A 20667-nucleotide genomic window follows, 5' to 3' on the forward strand; every position below is an offset into this window, starting at 1 on the left:
AGGAAATGAGTGTGAGAGAGAGAGGAAATGAGTGTGAGAGAGAGAGGAAATGAGTGTGAGAGAGAGAGGAAATGAGTGTGAGAGAGAGAGGAAATGAGTGTGAGAGAGAGGAAATGAGTGTGAGAGAGAGAGGAAATGAGTGTGAGAGAGTGTGAGAGAGCGTCAAAAACAAAAACAGCGGTTGTTTTTATAAGGGTCGTATTATATTCTGGCCTTTTTTCCCCATTAAGATCGCAAAGTTTGAGGGGGTTTCTTATAATGTGAAGATTTATCGATTCATGTATCTTAACCCTTTCAGTGCCAACCACACAAGGATAGCAAAGGCCAACCACTAACCCAATATGTGGTGCCAAAAAATGAAATCCAATAGTCAACCTTCTCGTTACCACCCCACCTCACTGGCGGAAAGGCATTGTAACGCATATGGTAGCTGCGCAGTCCCTTTACTTTTTGTGATGTCTCTCTGTAAATAGAGCTCAAGCCATCCGTATTGCTAGCTTTCTTCTCGGTACAGCTTTACAATATTCTATCAGCATCTCATCTGGGGCCGCTTCTCCGCGCGGGGGAGAGGTTGTCTACGCGTGGCGCCGCCTTTTTGCGGAGGTACTCCAAGAGGCCAGAATTTTGAGTGAGTGTCAGTAAATCAGAAGGAATGGGGCCACGGATCAGAAAATATACAATGAATAAAACTGATAGCAGATTGGCAAAATTCCAAACAATTTAATTAAGAAAACGTCAGCTAAGCAGCGCTTACCCTTCCTCGGAGAGTTAATGTCGCGGGTTAATTTTCATGTAATTACGCTCCCTATTCGAACAATTAGAAGCTCTCCCAGCGAAGAGCTCATGAGTATTAGTGGATATCTGGGTTGCAAACATTAAGACTTAAATCCCATCGCGTCCTGCGCAGCCGCTACTGCGGGCGCTCGCTACACAAATTAACCGCTGATTAGCAAACGGCAACCGGTCGCTTTCAAGTGCTCCACGAGAATGTGAGCAGCACAAAGGGTTAACAGGTTAGAGAAATGCGTGTAAAAGAGGAAGAGCCCCGTGCTATGAATTATTTAGCGTTTATGTTTAGTCTTCTTACCTATAAACTTGTGTATTATTTAAGATATTTCGTTTAACCCCTTCACGACAAAGCCCATACATGTACAAGGCATTGTCATTAATAGGTTAAAGGTCAACCAGTTGTCCTTTAGGGGTTAAAAGCAAAGGACTAAAATCTGTGGCTAAATGTGGCAGGGAAAGCATTATCTGATCAACTCCCTGCCTTTCTCCTCTCCCAGCCTGCCTGAACCAATCAGCAACAACAAGCAGCTTCACAACAGGGGAGACTATATATATATATATATACATACACACACACACACAGACACACACACACAAACTTTTATAACGTCCAATAAAGTGGCAGCGGGGGGGATTAGGGAGGACTCTTGTGACTTCTGAAAGTTCAATGTAAAGAAGTTAGGGGTGGTAGGTAAGTGGAGCAGCCTCCCGGCAGAAGCGGTAGAGGGTAATACAGTGAGGGTATTAAACATGCATGGGGTAGGCATACGGCTCCTGAATCTAAGACGAGACCAACGACTGATTAAGGTTTGAGAAACGGGCGACTAGACGGGGGCCGGATGGGGCCGATCTGACAGCCAGTGCCATGTTTCTCTCTTTAATTGAGTGCGAGGGATTTAATTAAGCCCGACACAGCCATAGCAGGCATTGGGGAGATGTGTGCCGCTTGAGCGGTTTAATTTCATGCACCATTCACTCCCAGTATCTTAATCGGCCCACAAAACAAAACCGGAGCAAACATTCTCTCTAACGGGAGCCCAAAATAAATTCCCATCCCTGATAACCCAGAGCCGGCCAATCGCTGGATTCTCCCGTCACTCCCGAAACCGCGGACTGGGGAGAAAGGAGTGTTTCCCAGTAACATGAGTTTCCCAGGCATGATTCATTAAGCTCTACCACTTCTGATGGGAGGCTGTACCACCTTCTCTGGAAAGTAAAAGTATATCTGTAGGTGAGACAGGATGTTTGTGTTGTCCCTTTAACTGTTTCTGTCTGGTTTTTTTTCAAATGCACGGGGGCGTTCTTCAGGATCGGAGGATTCGGCAAAATTGAGACACACATACGACTATCATATGCATCAAAGCGGAACATTGCAAACATCATCAACAGAACAACGAAATCTCCAAGTGCCAGGGATGGCTACCCAACCCAAACGGTTAATACAGATATACCCAACAACCTATAAAGAGATCCAATTCATCTGAACGCAGGAGCGATTTGGGTGAAATCTTCATGGTTTTAAATAAACAATTACTTCAATAATAACATTAAAAAGTTGTATTAATTCAATGAAATGAGTGAATATATAATAAATGTATGTGTCTCCCGATAAAAACGGCTAATAATAATGCAGACGATATAATTTCCTGCCCGGACTTGGCCACATTCATTCATTCCTTATTTCTTTCCTTTCTTTCTTCTATTCCTTTCTTCTTTCTTTCTCACTCTCTCCCTCTCTCTCTATCGCTTTCATAAACTGCACAGTAACGCGATATGCCTCTAAGATTAAAAAAAATAACAATCGTACCTAACAGCTCTCCAGGATTGACTCGGAGTCTCCAGGCAGAGTCCTGCATCAGGGTCTCTGGGTCAGTTTCTTCTTTCTCCAGGCAAGGAGAGAGGTGTTTGGCCACACCCACTTGCCAGCTTATCCACGCCCACTTTCAGCTTCTTCACTTCCATTAAAGTATGCCTGCTGCTAACCCAACCTCTATGCATGGCTAACCCCACCCCTTCGGGAACCCCCCCCCCGAAGGGCCCCCTGCTATAATACTATATCATAAAAAAAAAAATCAGATCTAAAATTAAAGGTTTTGTTCCGCCTACTCTGCAGAATTTAACACATTTGGAACTAAATAAAGCAAATAAAGAACTAAATCTCCAATATAATCAAAAGAATAAAGCGAAAATAGGATAGAAAATATCTCCCAGTAAAACTTTTAATTAAATTATGTTAAAATGCTACTTTGTTCATTATTTGTTCATTATTACACTATGCAGCACTGTGAGTGATAGGAGTGATTTCTCATTTTTAGTTTTATTGAGGAAAGAATACAATTATTTATTTTCTTCATTTTCTTTTTATTTTTTTTTTAGAACGGCATTTTATTTAAATTTAAATTTAATTAGTAAATTTGTGGTAAGGAGGAGGTTAAACCCAAATCGCCTTTCAGTTTGTGTGAGAAAACAAAACGTGCAGAGTCTGCATCATTTAGAGGTCATTAAAAGCCAACGCGGGATAAATCCTCCGGTTACCAGAATTATTTTCTAAGAAAATAAAATAGAATCTTCCGACCATATAATGAGAAGTGTCCTTTTTTCGCTTACCTTGATCAGACAGGAAGTCCAGCATGACCTGCAGAAGGAAGGACAGGTGGCGGACGCACAGCGCCGGGTTCCCCATCCTCCGGGACGCGTACACCAGCTCATGAAGCAAACGCATCTGGACGGCAGCCCACCCCTTGTGAGCCCCTTAAAAAAAGAATAAGATAAAAAATATTAAATATGCTACGTGTCGTTTAGCATTAAAATACAATATTTAAGGGCAGATCGGCCCCATTCGGCCCCCGTCTAGTCTGCCGTTTCTCCTGCTGTAAAGACTCAAACCTTAATCAGTCGTTGGTCTCGTCTTAGATTCAGGAGCCGTATGTCTATCCCGTGCATGTTTAATACCCTCACTGCACCAATTGGGGAGATCAGGTATTGTGTTGTGTACCCTATGGAATTCTTCCCTGCATCGCGCACAGGTGGAGTGTGGCCGTATGATGTCATACCATGATGCTCAGCATAGAGGATGGGGTCAGCAGGAGGTAAGCGCTTGTGTCAGACTTAGGGCAGCGTTGAGCTGAAATACACCAATGCCTTTACTGGCCAGCTGAATGCCATTAGATTGTAAGCTTCTAGGGCTAGTTTTTCTCAGGAACGTATAAAAGCTCACCGTTACCAATAATGAATAATTAATAAAGGGGGGGGGCCTTTGTGAATGTATCTGCCCCTTTGCCGGACCCCAGCTACATTCCGCCTGACACATTACCTTTGCTGAAGTCCTTGGGATCGAGAGACAGGCTGTACCCCGGCAGCGTTTCCAGTAACAGTTTGTAACACGCTTTCCACCCCGGCTCCGGGATACTGGGGGCCACGCACTGCATCGCCGCCACGCGCTTGAAGAACGCTGACTTGCGATGGAAGCCAATGAGCTCATAGAGCTCGGAGAGGACGCTGTACCGCTGGATCTTCTCCTCCTCCGACAGCTAGAGCCGAGAATCAGAAACAAGACAAAAAAAAAAACAGTTTAACGCATTAAACCTGCTAATAAAATAAGAGAACAGCGTTAAAAAAGGAAGTAAATGTTACGGCCGGCGGCATGGGGCTCGCGCTCTGCCCACTGTGCCGTTTGGGGAATCTGGCTCTGATTGTCACATCCTTCCAGTTTCTAGATAATCTGAATAATTATTCCTCCTCGTTAAGTTACTTTTCCTTCCTGCAGCACTGCTGCTCAAACGGCCAGTTAATACCAAAAAAATAATATATACCAAAAAACTAAAATAATAAATAGAATTAAAAACAATATAATAAATTATAATAAATCACTAAAAATAACGATACAAAATAATAATACAAAATAACAAAAACAATATAATAAATGACAAAAAATAATAACATACAAAAATAAATATAAAAAAATTATATAATAAAAACTATTTAATAAATCAGAAAAAAATAAATTTATTAATTTTTTTATTAACATGGCACTGGCTGCAACAGATCCCTGGGTCAGTCAGGGGGAGATCAGACGAGCAGCAATCTGGGAAAGTAACCTAAAAAACAGGACCCTCCTTTCAAAATCTGGGAGACTTGGGAGGTATGTTACAAAAGTGATGCTGTATCAGGAAAAAAGTTACCGGTGGATGATTTTTTAGTTGTGAAAGTATGAAGAAGATGGAACACTAACGACGGCCAGGTCACGGAACTCCACCAAGCTTTATACAAAAGGGATTATGGACGGTTATAAGGGGGGGGGGGGGCAGAAAAACGGCATTCATCGAAATATCAAAAAATACCAAAGACTGGGAATATTTTATGCAAATTTGGATTAACAAAATAAAAAAAAAAAAACAGGGCACCAACAAATCTACAGAAAAATGCAATACTGGGAAAAACGTAGTTACAGCACCAAAAAAGGGGGGGGAAATTTTGTGATTCTTCACTAAATGATAAATTGGTCGATGCCCATTACAGAAAACCTGCGCTGGCATTAATGATTTTAAGATTGCGGCTCCAGGCATCGCTCGCAGAGAATCCTCCGTAGCGATCTCTTGGAGCACCGCGGTACAATAAATCTCCTGTACAGCGCGCACTTCGCTGATCCGTACATCAGCCGGGGGGGATCGGTTTTCTTTCAGTGAAATTGAAGCTTATGAAAGGGTTAACCAATCGGAGGGTGGGAGAAGGTCCTAAGGCATCTCGCAAAAAAACACGTAAGAGCAAATCACTCTTTCCTTCTTACAATACCAGCCACTGACGCCATTCCCAGCACAGCCTCTTTGCCCCAAAGCAAGATCAAAGCCTCCATAGTTCACCCAGGGCCACCGATTCTAACAGAGCTACAGAATCTGCAGGCGCTATATATATATATATATATATATAAGCGTAATAGAAGGGAGTGCAGAACATCCTGCATCTTAAGGGCTAATAAACCGCAGAAGTGTTTTCAGTTGCAATTTTTTTTTGTGTCACATGACAACAACGTGTTCCCAGCAAAAATTATGAACGAGGCCTTCTTTCAAGATGCAAAAAAGAAGAAAGTATAACCCTAAGGAGAAGCTGCAGCTTGAGGGCTGCAGAAGAACTTCCCATTCTTAGATCCCTGCAGCTTGAAGCAGCCAATCAGTAGCAAGAAAGTACGCTCTTTACATGCATGTCCGCTACAACCACCCGGAGCGGCCACGAGCAACCGCGAAAGCGGACTGCCAGTGAGTATGTCAGCCAAACACTGCTAATAGCTGGGACGGGGAAATAGGCATATGCATATGGGAGCGGGGGGATTCCGCATCGTGGACCATATGGAAATTTAAGGGGACCTTTAAGCTTCCATGTGCATTAAAGTATATCCGATGTATTTATATGATACCATGAGATCTTTCACTAACACGAGCAGAAAGAGTGCTCAGCAAACAAATATTTGGGTAGAAAGCATAGCAGATAATGGAAATATCCATGCAGGAGTTTACATTCGACGCGGGAGACAGGCGGGTAACATATTTCTAAAGAGCAATTCCTAACAGCCTACTTCTACCAAACTTTTACAGCAAACTCAAAAAAAAGAGACCCAGAATTCATATTAAAAGGGCATTTGGGGCTATTTATTACACAAAACAGACAGCTGCTGCCACTACGGTGCTACTCTACTGCCACCTAGTGACCCAAAGAGATTATAACAGCTACAAGAAACCGCCAATAACTTTAGAAAGAAAAAAATGGCAACAAAATGTATTAAATCCGACCTAAAATATATGAAACATACAGCAGAAAATATATACAGATCTTCTTGTTTTGGTGGCTTCAAATATTCAGGTAGAAAGAGTAACAACTTGAAGATGGTCCTTTTGCATAGCAACAAATACAAGTGATGGCGTCATTCAATTAGTTAATGTAAAGATCAATGTAACAGATTTTAATGACTTGTATGGATTTGTACTCTCAGGTTGAAATTGTTTCCTTTTTTATTAAAAAAAAAGTGTTTGTTTTTTTATATGATGTTGATTACGATGTAACGCTTGTAATAAAGAATAAACATTCAGTCTGATCCAGGGCTTTGCCGACCTGCGTTTAACCCCTTAATGACCAAGCCCGTACATGTACGAGCTCAAAATGCATTGTTTTCAATGGGTTTAGGGACCGCCCATTGTCCGAGCCAGAAGCACTTTATTAACCCCTTAAAGACAACGGGCGGTCCCTAAACCCATTGAAAACAATGCATTTTGAGCCCGTACATGTATGGGCTTTGTCATTAAGGGGTTAATGGGTTAATGTTAAAATAGCTTTGGGAATTAAACTAAAAACTTCCAGGTTTGCCACAGAATATAAGTTTTAAAGGGAACCGGGCACCTTAACGGTGTTTACAGAGGACTAAAAAGGCTTCTATATTTTTGGCCATGGCCCCTTTAAAGACAGGTCTTTAGGCAAATTAACGATTAAAGGACATAATGAATTTGCATAAGGGGTCACAACACGGAGAGCGAGCTGCTGTAAAGTTCTTGTAACCCTCGATCTATACATTTCCTTGTAACCCTCGATCTATACATTTCCTTTAACCCAGATCATCGCCGTAATTACAATGGCAGAGAAACTTTCCACTTTAAAACCCATCCATAAACTAAGGTTTAAGTAAAGCTGCTGTGTCCCTAAGTACCCACACTCATTTTCCATAACCGATTAACAAGAAGAAAGAAATGTTTGTTTTCCGGTGCCCCCTATGTAAAAAATAATATTTAAAGAATGACCAAAAACCCTATAGAATTACTGAAATAGGACATTATGTGCTCGGCGAGGCTTTATCTTCATTTTACCCGCGGCTTTGCGCCTCTCTGACATGTTGGCTTATTATGTCACATTTCACCAGGGGAGATATTCTTGATTTGCTGAATAATCTGCATTTTCTAAAGTCTCCTGCAGGATTTAAAGTAACAGTCTGGATCGCAGAGCCCCCCCACTTTATATTTCATTGGGGGTTGTCATTGTGATTTTGTGCAGAAGACAAAAAAACGCAGACTGTAAACTCTGAGCCGCGTAGCCTGTGCCTCGGTGATCTCAGCGGGAACACAGTGATCATTGCGTGTCTTGAAACAAGAGTTATGAAAATCATTTAAAAAAAAACAAAAAACCTGGGTATTGTATTTAAAAATGAATACAAAAAATTGTGCTTTCTATGCATGTGCCGAGATCTTTCATATACATTAGGAGTGTCTGTAATGCCAGGACATATGTTGTGTATATACTATATATATATATATATATATATATATATATATATATATATAGCTATGCATATACACTATATTAGGGCTGCAACTAACGATTATTTTAATAATCGATTAGTTGGCCGATTATTTTTTCGATTAATCGGATAAAAAAAAACAATATGCAAATTTTTTGTTTATTTAAAATAATTTAATGAACTGGATGTTAAAAAACAACTTAAAATTTACATTAACATTCTTATTTTGTTATGATGTAATAAAAAAACAATATTTTCAAAGTACAAAAACCCAAACACAATATTTATGAAACAAAATAACCCCAAACATTCTGAAAAGAGGTGGACTATTACTGTTCAAGAAACTTTGCCCCAGCCCTGGCACTTTGCACCCAGCACTTTGCACCCGGCACTCAGCACCCGGCACTCAGCACCCGGCACTCAGCACCCGGCACTCAGCACCCGGCACTCAGCACCCGGCACTCAGCACTTTGCCCCAGCCCTGGCACTTTGCACCCAGCACTTTGCACCCAGCCCTGGCACTTTGCACCCAGCACTTTGCCCCACCCCTGGCACTTTGCACCCGGCACTTTGCACCCAGCCCTGGCACTTTGCACCCAGCACTTTGCCCCAGCCCTGGCACTTTGCACCCAGCACTTTGCACCCAGCACTTTGCACCCAGCCCTGGCACTTTGCACCCAGCACTCAGCACTTTGCCCCAGCCCTGGCACTTTGCACCCAGCACTTTGCACCCAGCCCTGGCACTTTGCACCCAGCCCTGGCACTTTGCACTGTGCCCCTGCACCCAGTCTCCAACTCTGCCCTGCACCCAGCCCTGCCCCCACATTCTGCCCTGCCCCCACACTCACACCCTGCACCCACACTCCAACTCTGCCCTGCACCCCCACCCCCACTCTGCCCTGCACCCAGTCTCCTGCCCTGCCCCCACACTCACACCCTGCCCTGCATCCCCACCCCCACTCTGCCCTGCATCCCCTTAAACCCCACCCCCACCCCCGCGAATCGCTCTGTGCGAATGGAGCCACACGCAACTAAAAGAAGGCGGAGAGTGCAGAGCGTGTAGCGGAAGCGGGGAACGCTCGCGGAGGTAGGTAAAAGGAGCCGAGTGCTCCAACAACGAATCGATCACTCGATTAATCGATAACGGAAATCGTCGACAACGATTTCCGTTATCGATTATTATCGATTTTATCGATTCGTTGTTTCAGCCCTACACTATATGGACAAAAGTATTGGGACACATGACCTTTACACCAACAGTTCACAAACCCTTTACCGGCCCTTTTAACAACACTTAATAAAAAGAATCTGATTGTTTTCTGTATATTGGTGACATTTAACTCCCGACATGAATTATTAAAAGGGTTGCAACCTAGAATAAACCCGAGCTGCCCTCTCCCTGATTGGCCGAGCACATAATATCTTTTTTAAATCATTTGAATAGAGCCACGTTAGCCCAAGATAAAATAAGAGTTTTTAGAAGAGGATACCTTTTATTGGGCCGGCATAGAACAAGAGGCAAAGTTAACCCCTTCACGCCATAAAGTGACAGTCATCGGCAAATTAACTGCCCTTTCTCTACCACCATACGCCTGTCGCTGCTCATCTCTGTGCAGTAAGATAAAGCCTTGCTACGTATTCCGCAGAAAAGCCCAAACTTTAAAAGATAAAAAAAAAGAAACTAGCGTAGGAGTTAATGTTATGTTATAGACATTGTCCCGCACTGACCTGGCGCAGGTTGATGTACACCACGTTCTGCAGGAACTCCGACGCCTCCATGCTCCTTTTCTGTATGGCGAGCACTCGGACGGCTTTCACGCAGGCCTCCAGCTCCACGACGCCGGCAGCCTTGGACTGGAGATGGGAAGAACATCCGTGTGAAATAAACTTTACAGAGATAAACGAATGGATTCTAAAAAGGTAAAAAGCGGACGGTTAAGGACCGCAGAAAGCTGGATACCCATATTATAGTGTGTAAACGTGTGTGTATGTTAGTGTGTGTGTCTGGGTATGTTAGTGTGTAAACGTGTGTCTGTCTGGGTATGTTAGTGTGTAAACGTGTGTGTGTGTGTATCCGGGTATGTTAGTGTGTAAACGTGTGTGTATGTTAGTGTGTGTGTCTGGGTATGTTAGTGTGTAAACGTGTGTCTGTCTGGGTATGTTAGTGTGTAAAGGTGTGTGTGTGTGTGTGTGTCCGTCCGGGTATGTTAGTGTGTAAACGTGTGTGTGTGTCCGGGTATGTTAGTGTGTAAACGTGTGTGTGTCTGGCTATGTTAGTGTGTACACGTGTGTGTGTTCGAGTATTTTAGAGTGTTAACATGTGTCTATCTGGGTATGTTAGTGTTTGTGTGTCTAGGTAGGTAGGTGTGTGAACATGTGTCTTTGGTTCTGTTAGTGTGCGTGTGTTTTAGTGTGTGTCTTTGGGTATGTAAGGATGAGTGTCCGGGTACGTTAACGTTGTGTCTCTTGGTATGTTAGCGATAGTGTGTGTGTGGGTATGTGTCTAGTTGTGTTGGTGTGAGTCTCTGGGTGTATCCGTTAGTGTGACTGTCTGGATGTGTGTTAGCGTGAGCGCCCCTGCTGTGATCAGGAGCCGGAAATCCTGCTTTAATACTGATAGTTTCCACAAGGATTATTATAAGAACCATTTCATTCCCACCACAAGGGAGTCGCAATCCAATCCACCGCTCACGATGTCCAGTTAAAGGGTTGCTATTTACAGAGTCTGCGGGTCGGACCAGCTCTCTGTTCATAGTTTTTTATAGGGGTGACTTTCCCGTCTCAAGCACCACACTGGGCTGATGCATTTATGGCGATGCTAACTGTCACGGATCTGGCAAATCCGACCGACTACCTCCGCTGTGCTCCCTTAGCCTGGGACTCCACGCTTTCCCCGGCTCCCCAGTCACTCGCCGAGACTCCGTGCCGGGTAAAACCAAACGAAGACTCATTTATTTCTCACACACAGGGCTGGATATATCCAGCAAAACACACATTATATATATATATATATATATATATATATATATATATATATACATACATACATACATACACACACACACATATATATATATATATCCAGCAAAACACACATTATATATATATATCTCACACACACATTATATATATATATATCACACACACACATTATATATATATATATATACACATACATACACACATATATATATACATACACACACACACACATATATATATACATACACACACACACACATATATATATACATACACACACACACACATATATATATACATACACACACACACACACACACACATATATATATACATACACACACACACACACACACACACACACACACACACATATATATATATCCAGCAAACCACACATACATATATATATATATATATATATATATATATATATATATCACACACACACACATATATATATATATATCCAGCAAAACACACATTATTATAAAACAAGCTATTGGGACACAAACCGCCCGCTTAATCTGCCTCCCAGAGACAACAGGGGCAGTAACGAGATTAACAATACAATAGGGGGGAGACTGATTTATATAACATTAAACTGACAGAATGGCGGCCTCTCCCTGGTGGCAGATCCTGGCTGTCTGCTGGAGATAATCCCCTCAGCCAGTGATGAGAGGATACTGCTGGGGGTAGCCACAGAAGCCTTTACAGACCCAGGGCCCATCGTCAATAGGGAGGAGGCCGGCAGTCAGGCCTCTCCAGTGGCCCCAGTGATGAAGGCTTCCGTCACACTAATGAAGTCCGTTCCTCCGTAGACTTTCATTAGTCAGGGGGTCCTGCTCTGTGATTAGGACTGAGCCATTCTATTGTTCCCTACAGGCAGTATGATAAGGAGTCGGGGGGTTAAGTAGATTGGGGGTCAGATAACAGAGCGAGAATCATACAAACGGCTGATATGCAGCTGCCTGAAAACATTATATTACGGGGCAATATTTTTAAAAACGTATTTTTAATCTGTTGCCAGACATAAATAACTCTGAACATAACCGAAAATTGGTATTTCTTTCAGCTAACGATTTGTATAATACTAACTCGTGATTGCAACAACATAACTGCAAGTGCACAACGATATAAAAAAAAGCATTTTGACAGCTAGATATTTTATTCCCGTGCGAATAAACAAGGAAGCTGCTAAGCCGATGCGTCTCAGAATTTATGATGTTTCTCCCCGAGTAAAAACCGCGAGCCAAAAATCAATTAATAACCCAACGCCTCTTCGCTGAGATGCATGACAGCCGTTTAATGTTCAATCTCACGTCTCCCGAGCCGGCCGAAGCAAAAATGGATCTTTAATGACTCGTCTATGCAGCGACGGTCAATAACTGCGCAGACGAGGGTCTGCTGGAGATAATTCTGCTGCATGCCTCCCAACTGCCCCGCTTTGCGACGGACAGTCCCGATTTTGCCACTCCATCCCGCTTTTCGGGGTGAAGGTAGAGCTCGGCAGGGCAAGCGGGGTTCGGGAGCCCCCCCCAGAACAACATACAGGGAAAGAAACATAGTAACAGAGAGGGATCCAGTTAATTATTTAATGCTTGTAATAGATCGTAAGCTCAGCAGAGCCCTCTTATCCTGCTGTACCTGTATGTTATAACGTGCGTTTATTTTTTTGCTATTTTAAATTGTCTGCCAACTATTGTAACAGCGCTACGGAATCTGCCGGCACTATATAAATGAATGCAATGCAATGCTTGGTAATGATGTCATGCACTGGCGCATGATGTCATGCATTGGCATTTAAAGCGGAGCTGTCCCTTTCTCCAAATCTTACGCTCTTATGGTAATTTCCACTAAATTAATCTCCATGCATTAGCAGCGACGGTCGCTTTAACTTCCTATTCTAGAGATCTGCAAGACAATCGAATCTATTTCTCACCCCTTCTCCGCTTAACGGTAGATGGGAGAGATAACTTGTAATAATGGGGAGGAATCACGCAGATCCAGAGAACGGGAAGTTATAATGGCTGCTCCCATAAGGTAAGCTGCTAATGTATCACTTATTGTAATCTGTAAACACCATTACACGGGTTTATTTAGCGAAATAACACATCCGTGTTCTGATTCGGTGTAATTCATTTGATCCATACCTTCCCATAGTAGGAGATGGCTTCTTTGTATTTTTCTATGATGTCATCGGGGCTCAAGCAGTTCTTGGCGCGGCCAATTTCGGTGCTGGCATCCATATTTATGCCGTTAGTAGACAGAGCGCCTAGTGGGGGGAAAATAACTAATTTATTTTGGGACTGAAAGAAATATACCCAACCGTTCAAAGGTTTGGGGTCACTCAGCTGCTTTCATGGAAAACAAGGACATTTCTGGCTGTAACAGAATTACAAAAGGGTTTCTAACCATCAATCAACCTTTTAAACTTAAACTTGGATCAGCAAACACAACGTGCCATTGGAACACAGGAGTGATGGGAGTGATAAAGGGCCATTGGAACACAGGAGTGATGGGAGTGATAAAGGGCCATTGGAACACAGGAGTGATGGGAGTGATAAAGGGCCGTTGGAGCACAGGAGTGATAAGAGCTCAGGGAGCTCTGTGAGGGATACATATCACTAACATACAGCGGAGTGTCATAGTTCAGCACCGATTTATTCAATTTACTGACCTGGATCAATGAGAACCTCCTGGGCACCTGTTGGGAAAAACAGAAACAACATGAATAAAATGCAAGCTCCATATACAGAGGAAACCTTCCCCAAAATATCATTATGGTGATCAGAGCAGGTCCCATGTCTTGCACATAACCCCTAGCCCTGTATACAGTAATAACCCCCAGCACTATATACGGTAATAAACCCCCCCAGAGCTGTATACAGTAATATAACCACCCCCAGCACTGTATACAGTAATATAACCCCCAGCACTGTATACAGTAATGTCAGCCGCTGACAAAAGCCTTGTTTTATGTAATTTGTTCCAATAAACTCCCTTTATCTGCAGTCCTGGAGCCGCCGTTGCTGTCAGTCATGTGATATTTTGGATGAGTTTCCCGGCTCAAACACCACACTGAGCTGATGCTTTATGGCGATGCTAATGAAGTCCGTTCCTCCACAGACTTTCATTAGACAGACTGTCCGGCTGGGTCATTTATTCTATCGTTCCCCGCAGGCAGTATGATAAGGAGTCGGGGTGTTTGTAGATCAGGGATCAGATAACAGAGCGAGAATCATACAAACGGCTGATACAATATGATAAAAGGTGATTTAAAAGTGGGTTATGTATGAAAAGGGAATCTGATCCATTATTGAAGAGGTCTTTAGCACCTTAGCAACAAATCAACACTCCGATCACTTACACACTTTTATGACCGTTAAGTGTTTCATAGATATGACATTTATAAATAAATAACCTAATAATCAATACGTGGGATTCGCCAACAACCTGGAGCCTCCGAAGACCTGCGGCAAGTCAACCAAACACAGCCGCGGGCAATAGAAGAATAGAACAGCCAGACCCTAAAGTACGGGGAATAAACCCACCGAGCGACTGTTCTCTCTTACCTGGTCTGTGCCTTTTGCTGGCCTCGGCAGAAACGGGCGCGTTCTGGGGTCTTCGAGACCCAATCTTGCCGCCTGTACCCCCAGGGTAATGATGGATAACAGAGGCAGAGCAGAGACCCTCTAACGCAGCTGCAACGATAAAAAAAAGAATATAAGCCAAGGAAAGAAGTAACGCAAGTGATTTTACATTCAGCAGGGGCGGAATAATCCTCCATGTAATTATCAACATACTTTTACAAAGAGCTAAAAGTGATGCAGTCACCGTAGCAACCAAGCGACCACTTGCTGATTCAGCTTTTATCACTTTGCACCAGATTTGCGCTGTATACATAACCATCTGTGCTTCAAAATATCCGCCTTTGTTTTAGCTTATGCCCATCTGAGTGCATGTATTCGAAACACGGAATTTGCCGGTAGATCATCCTTAAGATTCAGGAGCCGTATGTCTATCCCATGCATGTTTAACACCCTCACTGTATTACCCTCTACCACTTCTGCTGGGAGGCTGTTCCACTTATCAACCACTCCCTCAGTAAAGTAAAACTTCCTTACATTCCATCTAAGCCCCTGACTTTATATACGTAAACAGTCACAGCAAAGTTATTAATTAGCATTTCAATCCCGATGTCGCTGTCAGACTGAGGCAATTCCTGGTGGTGATTATTTATACCCGCGTGTGATTGCCAGTCCCGTTAGAAAGTCAGAGGAAAAAAAAGTGGCTCCCCAGAGGTGGTGGGACTACATTTCCCATGATGCTCCGCTAGACAATAGTTTGCTGATCATCAAGAGAGCATCAATGTTTTAAGAACATCTGGGAGCTTCTCTGTCGGCTACCCCTACAATGAAGACATCCCCTCCGTTTAAACATAGAGAGAATCAGAGAGGAGACAACTATTCTCAGCATCCGCAGACCATGCGAGGGTGCGTGTGCTCACCTCCCAGCCAGACAAAGTCATTGAGCGCCCGCAGCAGCTCCACGGCCATGTGATAATGCACCAGCGCGTCCTGCAGCATCCCGGCTTGCAGGCTGAGGTCTCCTACGTGCTTGCGCATGCGTCCTTGGCATCGCTTCTTGTAGTGTCTGAGAACAAAAAGAAAGTTGTTACCCGGGTGGGGAACCTGAGCGCGCTGCTGCTTATCCTGACAGAATATATATGTTAATAAACAGCACACATACATACATATTACAAAAGCGTTGTGTATGGCACCCATGAACACACGCTAATACACGCTTTCTCTGAAAAACGTGGTATTAGGAAAGACTGGGAAAGAAAATGAATAATTACGTTATATGGAATCTACAACATATATACATTTTAAGCTTATATGTAACCAATACAAGTCTGTCTCCTATTGGCTACACACAAGTCAGACATCAGACACAGATTCCTAGTGCTGCTGAACGCTCCTGTCCCTCCCAGAGACCCTTACGTGATTCATTCAAAATGCTGTCACGTGACACAACAGTAGTGGTTGTCATAGTAATTGAAAAGGATTTTTTAAATATTTGTGTGGTGTTTTTCTATTAATTTTCAGATAAAAGAATATCCGCTGATGCTCATTTGCTTAGTGAAGGTACTATTTATTGATTTTATTGTGACATCATATTGTAAGTGGAACAGCAAGTTAAAGAGTCAGAAACAAAAAAAAACACTTTTTCCCAATTCACGTTTCTGCTCAAACGATGAACACTGTATTTGCTGGATTATAAAACGACCCCCCCCAAACCTTGGATCTAACTGAATATAAGATGACTCTATTGGGGTGTGGGATCAAAACCACTGTTTTTGCTTTAGTTGCTCTCACACGCTCATTCACTCGCACACTCTCATTCACTCCTTGTCCTTGTCTTCCTCCATTCTCTGCCTTCAGTGTCCCAGTCGCCTTTTCTGCAGCCCTGCTTCTTCTCTTACCTCTTTTTTTTCCTAAACAAATATCTTGTCTTCTAATCAAGCAAATACGGTATTAATAATAATGACAACAATGATAATAATGAATAATATAAATAAATAAGTTTACCTGCTATCTGGATCCAGCCCCACAAAGTCTTTCTTCTCATACGGAACGTACAGAAGCGGAATCTTCTCTCCAGATTTCTCGCTGGTCCGGTCTAGACGCTTGGACTCCAGCACGATGAAAAGGGACTCGATAAAGTCCTCCACGCGTTTCTCCACCGCCTCGCAGTCCTCGTAGTCGGGGTAAGAGGCCACATCTATGCGGGACTGGTCGGCAAATTCCTCTTGCAGCCCAAAGACAAACAAGCGGGAGTCGTACAGCGTGGAGCTATAAGCCTCCTTGTTCTGATCAAACTTCAGGAAGACGAGCGGCAGGTCTCGGGGGGAAGCGCATTCAGCGACGCATATGAGACCCACGACTTTCCGGTGGGTCTGAAAATCCCCCCATTCGTTATTCTCGACGGGGTAGTGGTGCCGGTAGCGGATGTAGAGGACCCGCTGACAGTTACTGACGTTTACTTGAGAGACGGAGGAGATGCGCTTGTAGATCTTGAAGAAGTTTTCATTCTTAATTATCCCCACAGGCTGGACCACTACAAGGAGGGACTGGTGGTCCTCGGAGCACTGCAGGTAGTCGGGGGCACTCATTCTCAAACAGGGCGGAGTTTCTGCTGGGGGGAAAAAACAGAAAAATGTAACCAATAATAACAAGGAACCGAACCATCAAGCATACATTAACCATTCGGCCCCCATCTAATCTACCCATTTCTCCTGCTATAAAGACTCAAGATTCAGGGGCCATGTGCCTATCTCATACATGTTTAAATTCCCACGCTGTATTAGCTTCTACCACTTCTACTGGGTAGCTGTTCCACTTATCTACCACCCTTTGAGTCCATTCTATGTGATAATACATACAGAAATCTAGTACTTTGTGTGTTGCTCAGTAGAATGCTACATGTCCATTAATAAAAAAAAAAAGGCGTCCACACACCATGCGCGACAAGGTGCATTATTATTCTTCTCTTTTATTTCTATAGTGCCAACAATTCCCACACGCTTCTTACAGTCCCTACATTCAAAGGGACCACCCGATACATTAGGTCTGTACTAAAGCCTGTTGCTGCTAAACCGCCACATAACAGATACATGTACATAAAACATGGCATTTTATTTAAAACACAAACCACTTCCACCCTCTTTATCCCACACAAATGGTATGACATGAGAATGACATCACATGGCTGCAGGATAACAGCAATAGAAGCAGTGATGTCATTCATTGACAGCTATAATGGGGTAAATGTACAGCCTCTGGAAGACAGAGCATAGTGTTACCCCCTCCCCCTGTAGGGCAGGTTTAATTGAACAATACACAAAACACCCTGCCATTTACCCACCTGCCTCCCTGTTCTCCTGCCTGAGCTCTGATTGCCACTTCCTGCTTCCAAGGGGGAGGAGTCTCAAGCCCGCCCCCGTTGGAACGCACCCATAACAAAAACAAAACGGAGGAAGGGGAAATTGAACCACCAGCTTTACATCCCACAGCAGCTGAGTTTCTTAGCGTGATAATTTAATTTGTTCATTTTAATAAATACAACAGTGGTTTGCAGCCGCTGTTTTTTCTAAAAGCGTTGTCCAAAGGATGCCGTCCCCCATGGTTTCCCGGTTAATGGTTTGTTCCCCTGCGTCTCCCTGCCGGCTGATCAGCAAAAAAGCGACCGCGTCCCAGTTATTGTTTTGATGAAGGGCAAATCAGATTTGTCTATCCTGCGACGCGTCATCAGTTGCTAAGGGCTTTTGTTGCCTCTGATGAATGTAGTAAAAACTGCCTGGCAGGGAGCAATAGAGCAAAATGAACTCTTCCAATGCCTTCTTCATACTGCATGACGTCATTGATAAAAGAAAGTGCACTGCAAACTTTATAGTGCATGACTCATGGATAAAAAGTGTAAGTGCTATGCCCTCTTCATGCTGCACAATCTCACGATGAACATTGATCAAGACGCTGCAAGGAGTTCATCATGCTGCATTCCCTAAATAATACTAACCAATGTGATGCCCAAAGCAGTATGACGCTGCATGACCTCATCCAAAAAGTGCCACACTAAATCACCTCTTATACCACATTGCCTTATTAACAATACGAACACAATAACCGGTGGCTAACGAATAGGCCAGGCAGCCAATGAGCACTCTGTAGAGCAGAGGGTCACGGGAGTTGTAGTTCCAGTCTCCCACATGCAAGCATTTGTGTAAGTTTTTTTCTTCTTCAAAACGCGTAGCTTTATTGTTCCCGGTGCAGTGCAATATGGCAGCGTCCGAGAGCCGTCTAGTGTCTCTTCCGCTTTCGCGTATTAGAGTCATTATGAAGAGCTCTCCTGATGTATCTAATATTAACCAGGACGCGCTGATTCTGACCACGAAGGCTACGGTGAGGGCGGGCAGAGCGGAGACGTGTTTATGAGGCGGTGTTTGCAAGAAATGGGGATCTGGGACCAGTGGCTATGGGAGTCGGGGATGTGACAGAGCTGGAAGGGGCTGTTATGGAAAATGTATGGTGAGGAGCTGATGGTGGACCAATGATAGACAGGAGGGATAGTTGGTAGTGGAGGCAAGTAATCTCAATTTTTACCGAGGTAGTGGAACAGCCTCCCAACTTGCTTTTAAGCTTTTTCTGAACTGTTCCAATGGTGTCGGGTGTAATGAATTAACCGGATCTAAATCCACCACCATATGTTTTTCCCTTAACTCTGATTCTCTAACGCATAGAGACGCTATGTTTGTTAACTGAACCTCTAATATGCGGGATCTGGTGGCATGAAGAGTATTAACATGTTAACGGGCTGCTTTTATTTACTTTTATTTACTTGCTGTATAACTTTCTCTCTTGTTGTTGTCTCGCAGGAGCTGTTTGTCAAGTACCTGGCTTCGTATTCCTATAAGAACGGGACCGGTAAAGAGTCAAACACGCTGTCCTACGATGACTTGTCGGAGACCGCCGAGGAGTCGGAGACGTTCCAGTTCCTGTCTGGTAAGCCGTGGTCATTCACTTAAAATAATAACAGAAGCCTCAAGTCATGACGGAGTCGCCTCCACCAACAAAATTCCTATTAGAGTTACCATCTGTACTTCACCGCGCGGGGCAGACACGTTTCCCTTATGCTTTGTGTTGCCCTCTGCTTTGTGTTGCCCTCTGCTTTGTGTTGCCCTCTGCTTTGTGTTGCCCTCTGCTTTGTGTTGCCCTCTGCTTTGTGTTGCCCTCTGCTTTGTGTTGCCCTCTGCTTTGTGTTGCCCTCTGCTTTGTGTTGCCCTCTGCTGGGATTAAATTGCCGTTCCTGCCAGGAACTTTGTACCGTGCAGCTAGATGGCGATGCGCCGGGTCTGTACGTATTCATGTTTATTTGTTATCTTTGTTAACTGCCCCTTTTTGCAATTTGCTGACGCTTAATAAATAAAAGCTAATAATATATTCTTATCAGAGCTGCCTCCAAGCACTATGTAATATATTAAATGTGATTTACTTTCAGATATACTGCCAAAGAAAATACTAGCCAGTGAATACCTGGAGATGTTAAAGAAAGAAGAGGAAGGTGTAGATGATGATGATGAGGAGGAAGAAGATGACGAAGAAGAAGAAGACGACGAGGAGGATGATGATGAGGAGGAGGAGGAGGAGGTGGAAGAAGATGACGAAGAAGAAGAAGAAAATGGTGATGACAACAATTGACCATTCCTTTTGGATAGTTCTTTGTTTTTATATTTCTGCTTGATTTTCTCTGCTTTTTTATAATTAAGGACTATTTTTGTATTTTGGGGGGATTTTATACAACTGGAAGTCAGACGCACTGGTAACTTATGTAAAAAAAAAAAAAAAAAAAAAAAAAAAAATATTATTTAATAAAACTTCTCAACTGAGACCCTAAATGTGTATTATTTTCCCGTTAACGTGAGTCTCCTGAACTAGACGCCAATAAGAATGCTGTCTTATGAAAGCTGACTGACAGAATGCATGAGGAGGACAGTGGAGTCAGCCTCTCAGGGGCAGAAGGGGCTAATAATGCCTTGTGGGCTGCCCTGGCTACTTCCA

The 20667-nt window shown here is 43.4% G+C and overlaps 2 protein-coding genes across 2 annotated transcripts in view; one reads left to right on the top strand and one right to left on the bottom strand.

Annotated features, from left to right (window-relative positions):
- The window catches only part of LOC149305706 (trafficking protein particle complex subunit 9), a 219226-nt gene extending 202001 nt beyond the window's left edge, over nucleotides 1-17225 (bottom strand). Inside the window, exons 1-8 of the mRNA XM_089477380.1 lie at nucleotides 16642-17225; nucleotides 15558-15703; nucleotides 14623-14751; nucleotides 13728-13754; nucleotides 13201-13322; nucleotides 9794-9919; nucleotides 4103-4319; nucleotides 3397-3540 (exon numbers count right to left, since the gene is read on the bottom strand). Coding sequence (XP_089333506.1) covers nucleotides 3397-3540; nucleotides 4103-4319; nucleotides 9794-9919; nucleotides 13201-13322; nucleotides 13728-13754; nucleotides 14623-14751; nucleotides 15558-15703; nucleotides 16642-17225 — 1495 coding nt within the window. The remainder of the gene's footprint in view (nucleotides 1-3396; nucleotides 3541-4102; nucleotides 4320-9793; nucleotides 9920-13200; nucleotides 13323-13727; nucleotides 13755-14622; nucleotides 14752-15557; nucleotides 15704-16641) is intronic.
- A 1663-nt stretch (nucleotides 17226-18888) lies between these two features.
- LOC149305707 (chromatin accessibility complex protein 1-like) lies at nucleotides 18889-20307 on the top strand. The gene is made up of 3 exons (XM_089477301.1): nucleotides 18889-19011; nucleotides 19485-19611; nucleotides 20108-20307. The coding sequence occupies exons 1-3, from the start codon at nucleotides 18889-18891 to the stop codon at nucleotides 20305-20307; spliced, it is 450 nt and encodes a 149-aa protein (XP_089333427.1).
- The last annotated feature ends 360 nt before the right edge of the window (nucleotides 20308-20667 follow it).

This window comes from Sceloporus occidentalis, unplaced genomic scaffold (genome assembly GCF_023333645.1).
Source record: "Sceloporus occidentalis isolate IW3139 unplaced genomic scaffold, rSceOcc1.0.p SCAF_11, whole genome shotgun sequence".
NCBI lineage: Eukaryota > Metazoa > Chordata > Lepidosauria > Squamata > Phrynosomatidae > Sceloporus > Sceloporus occidentalis.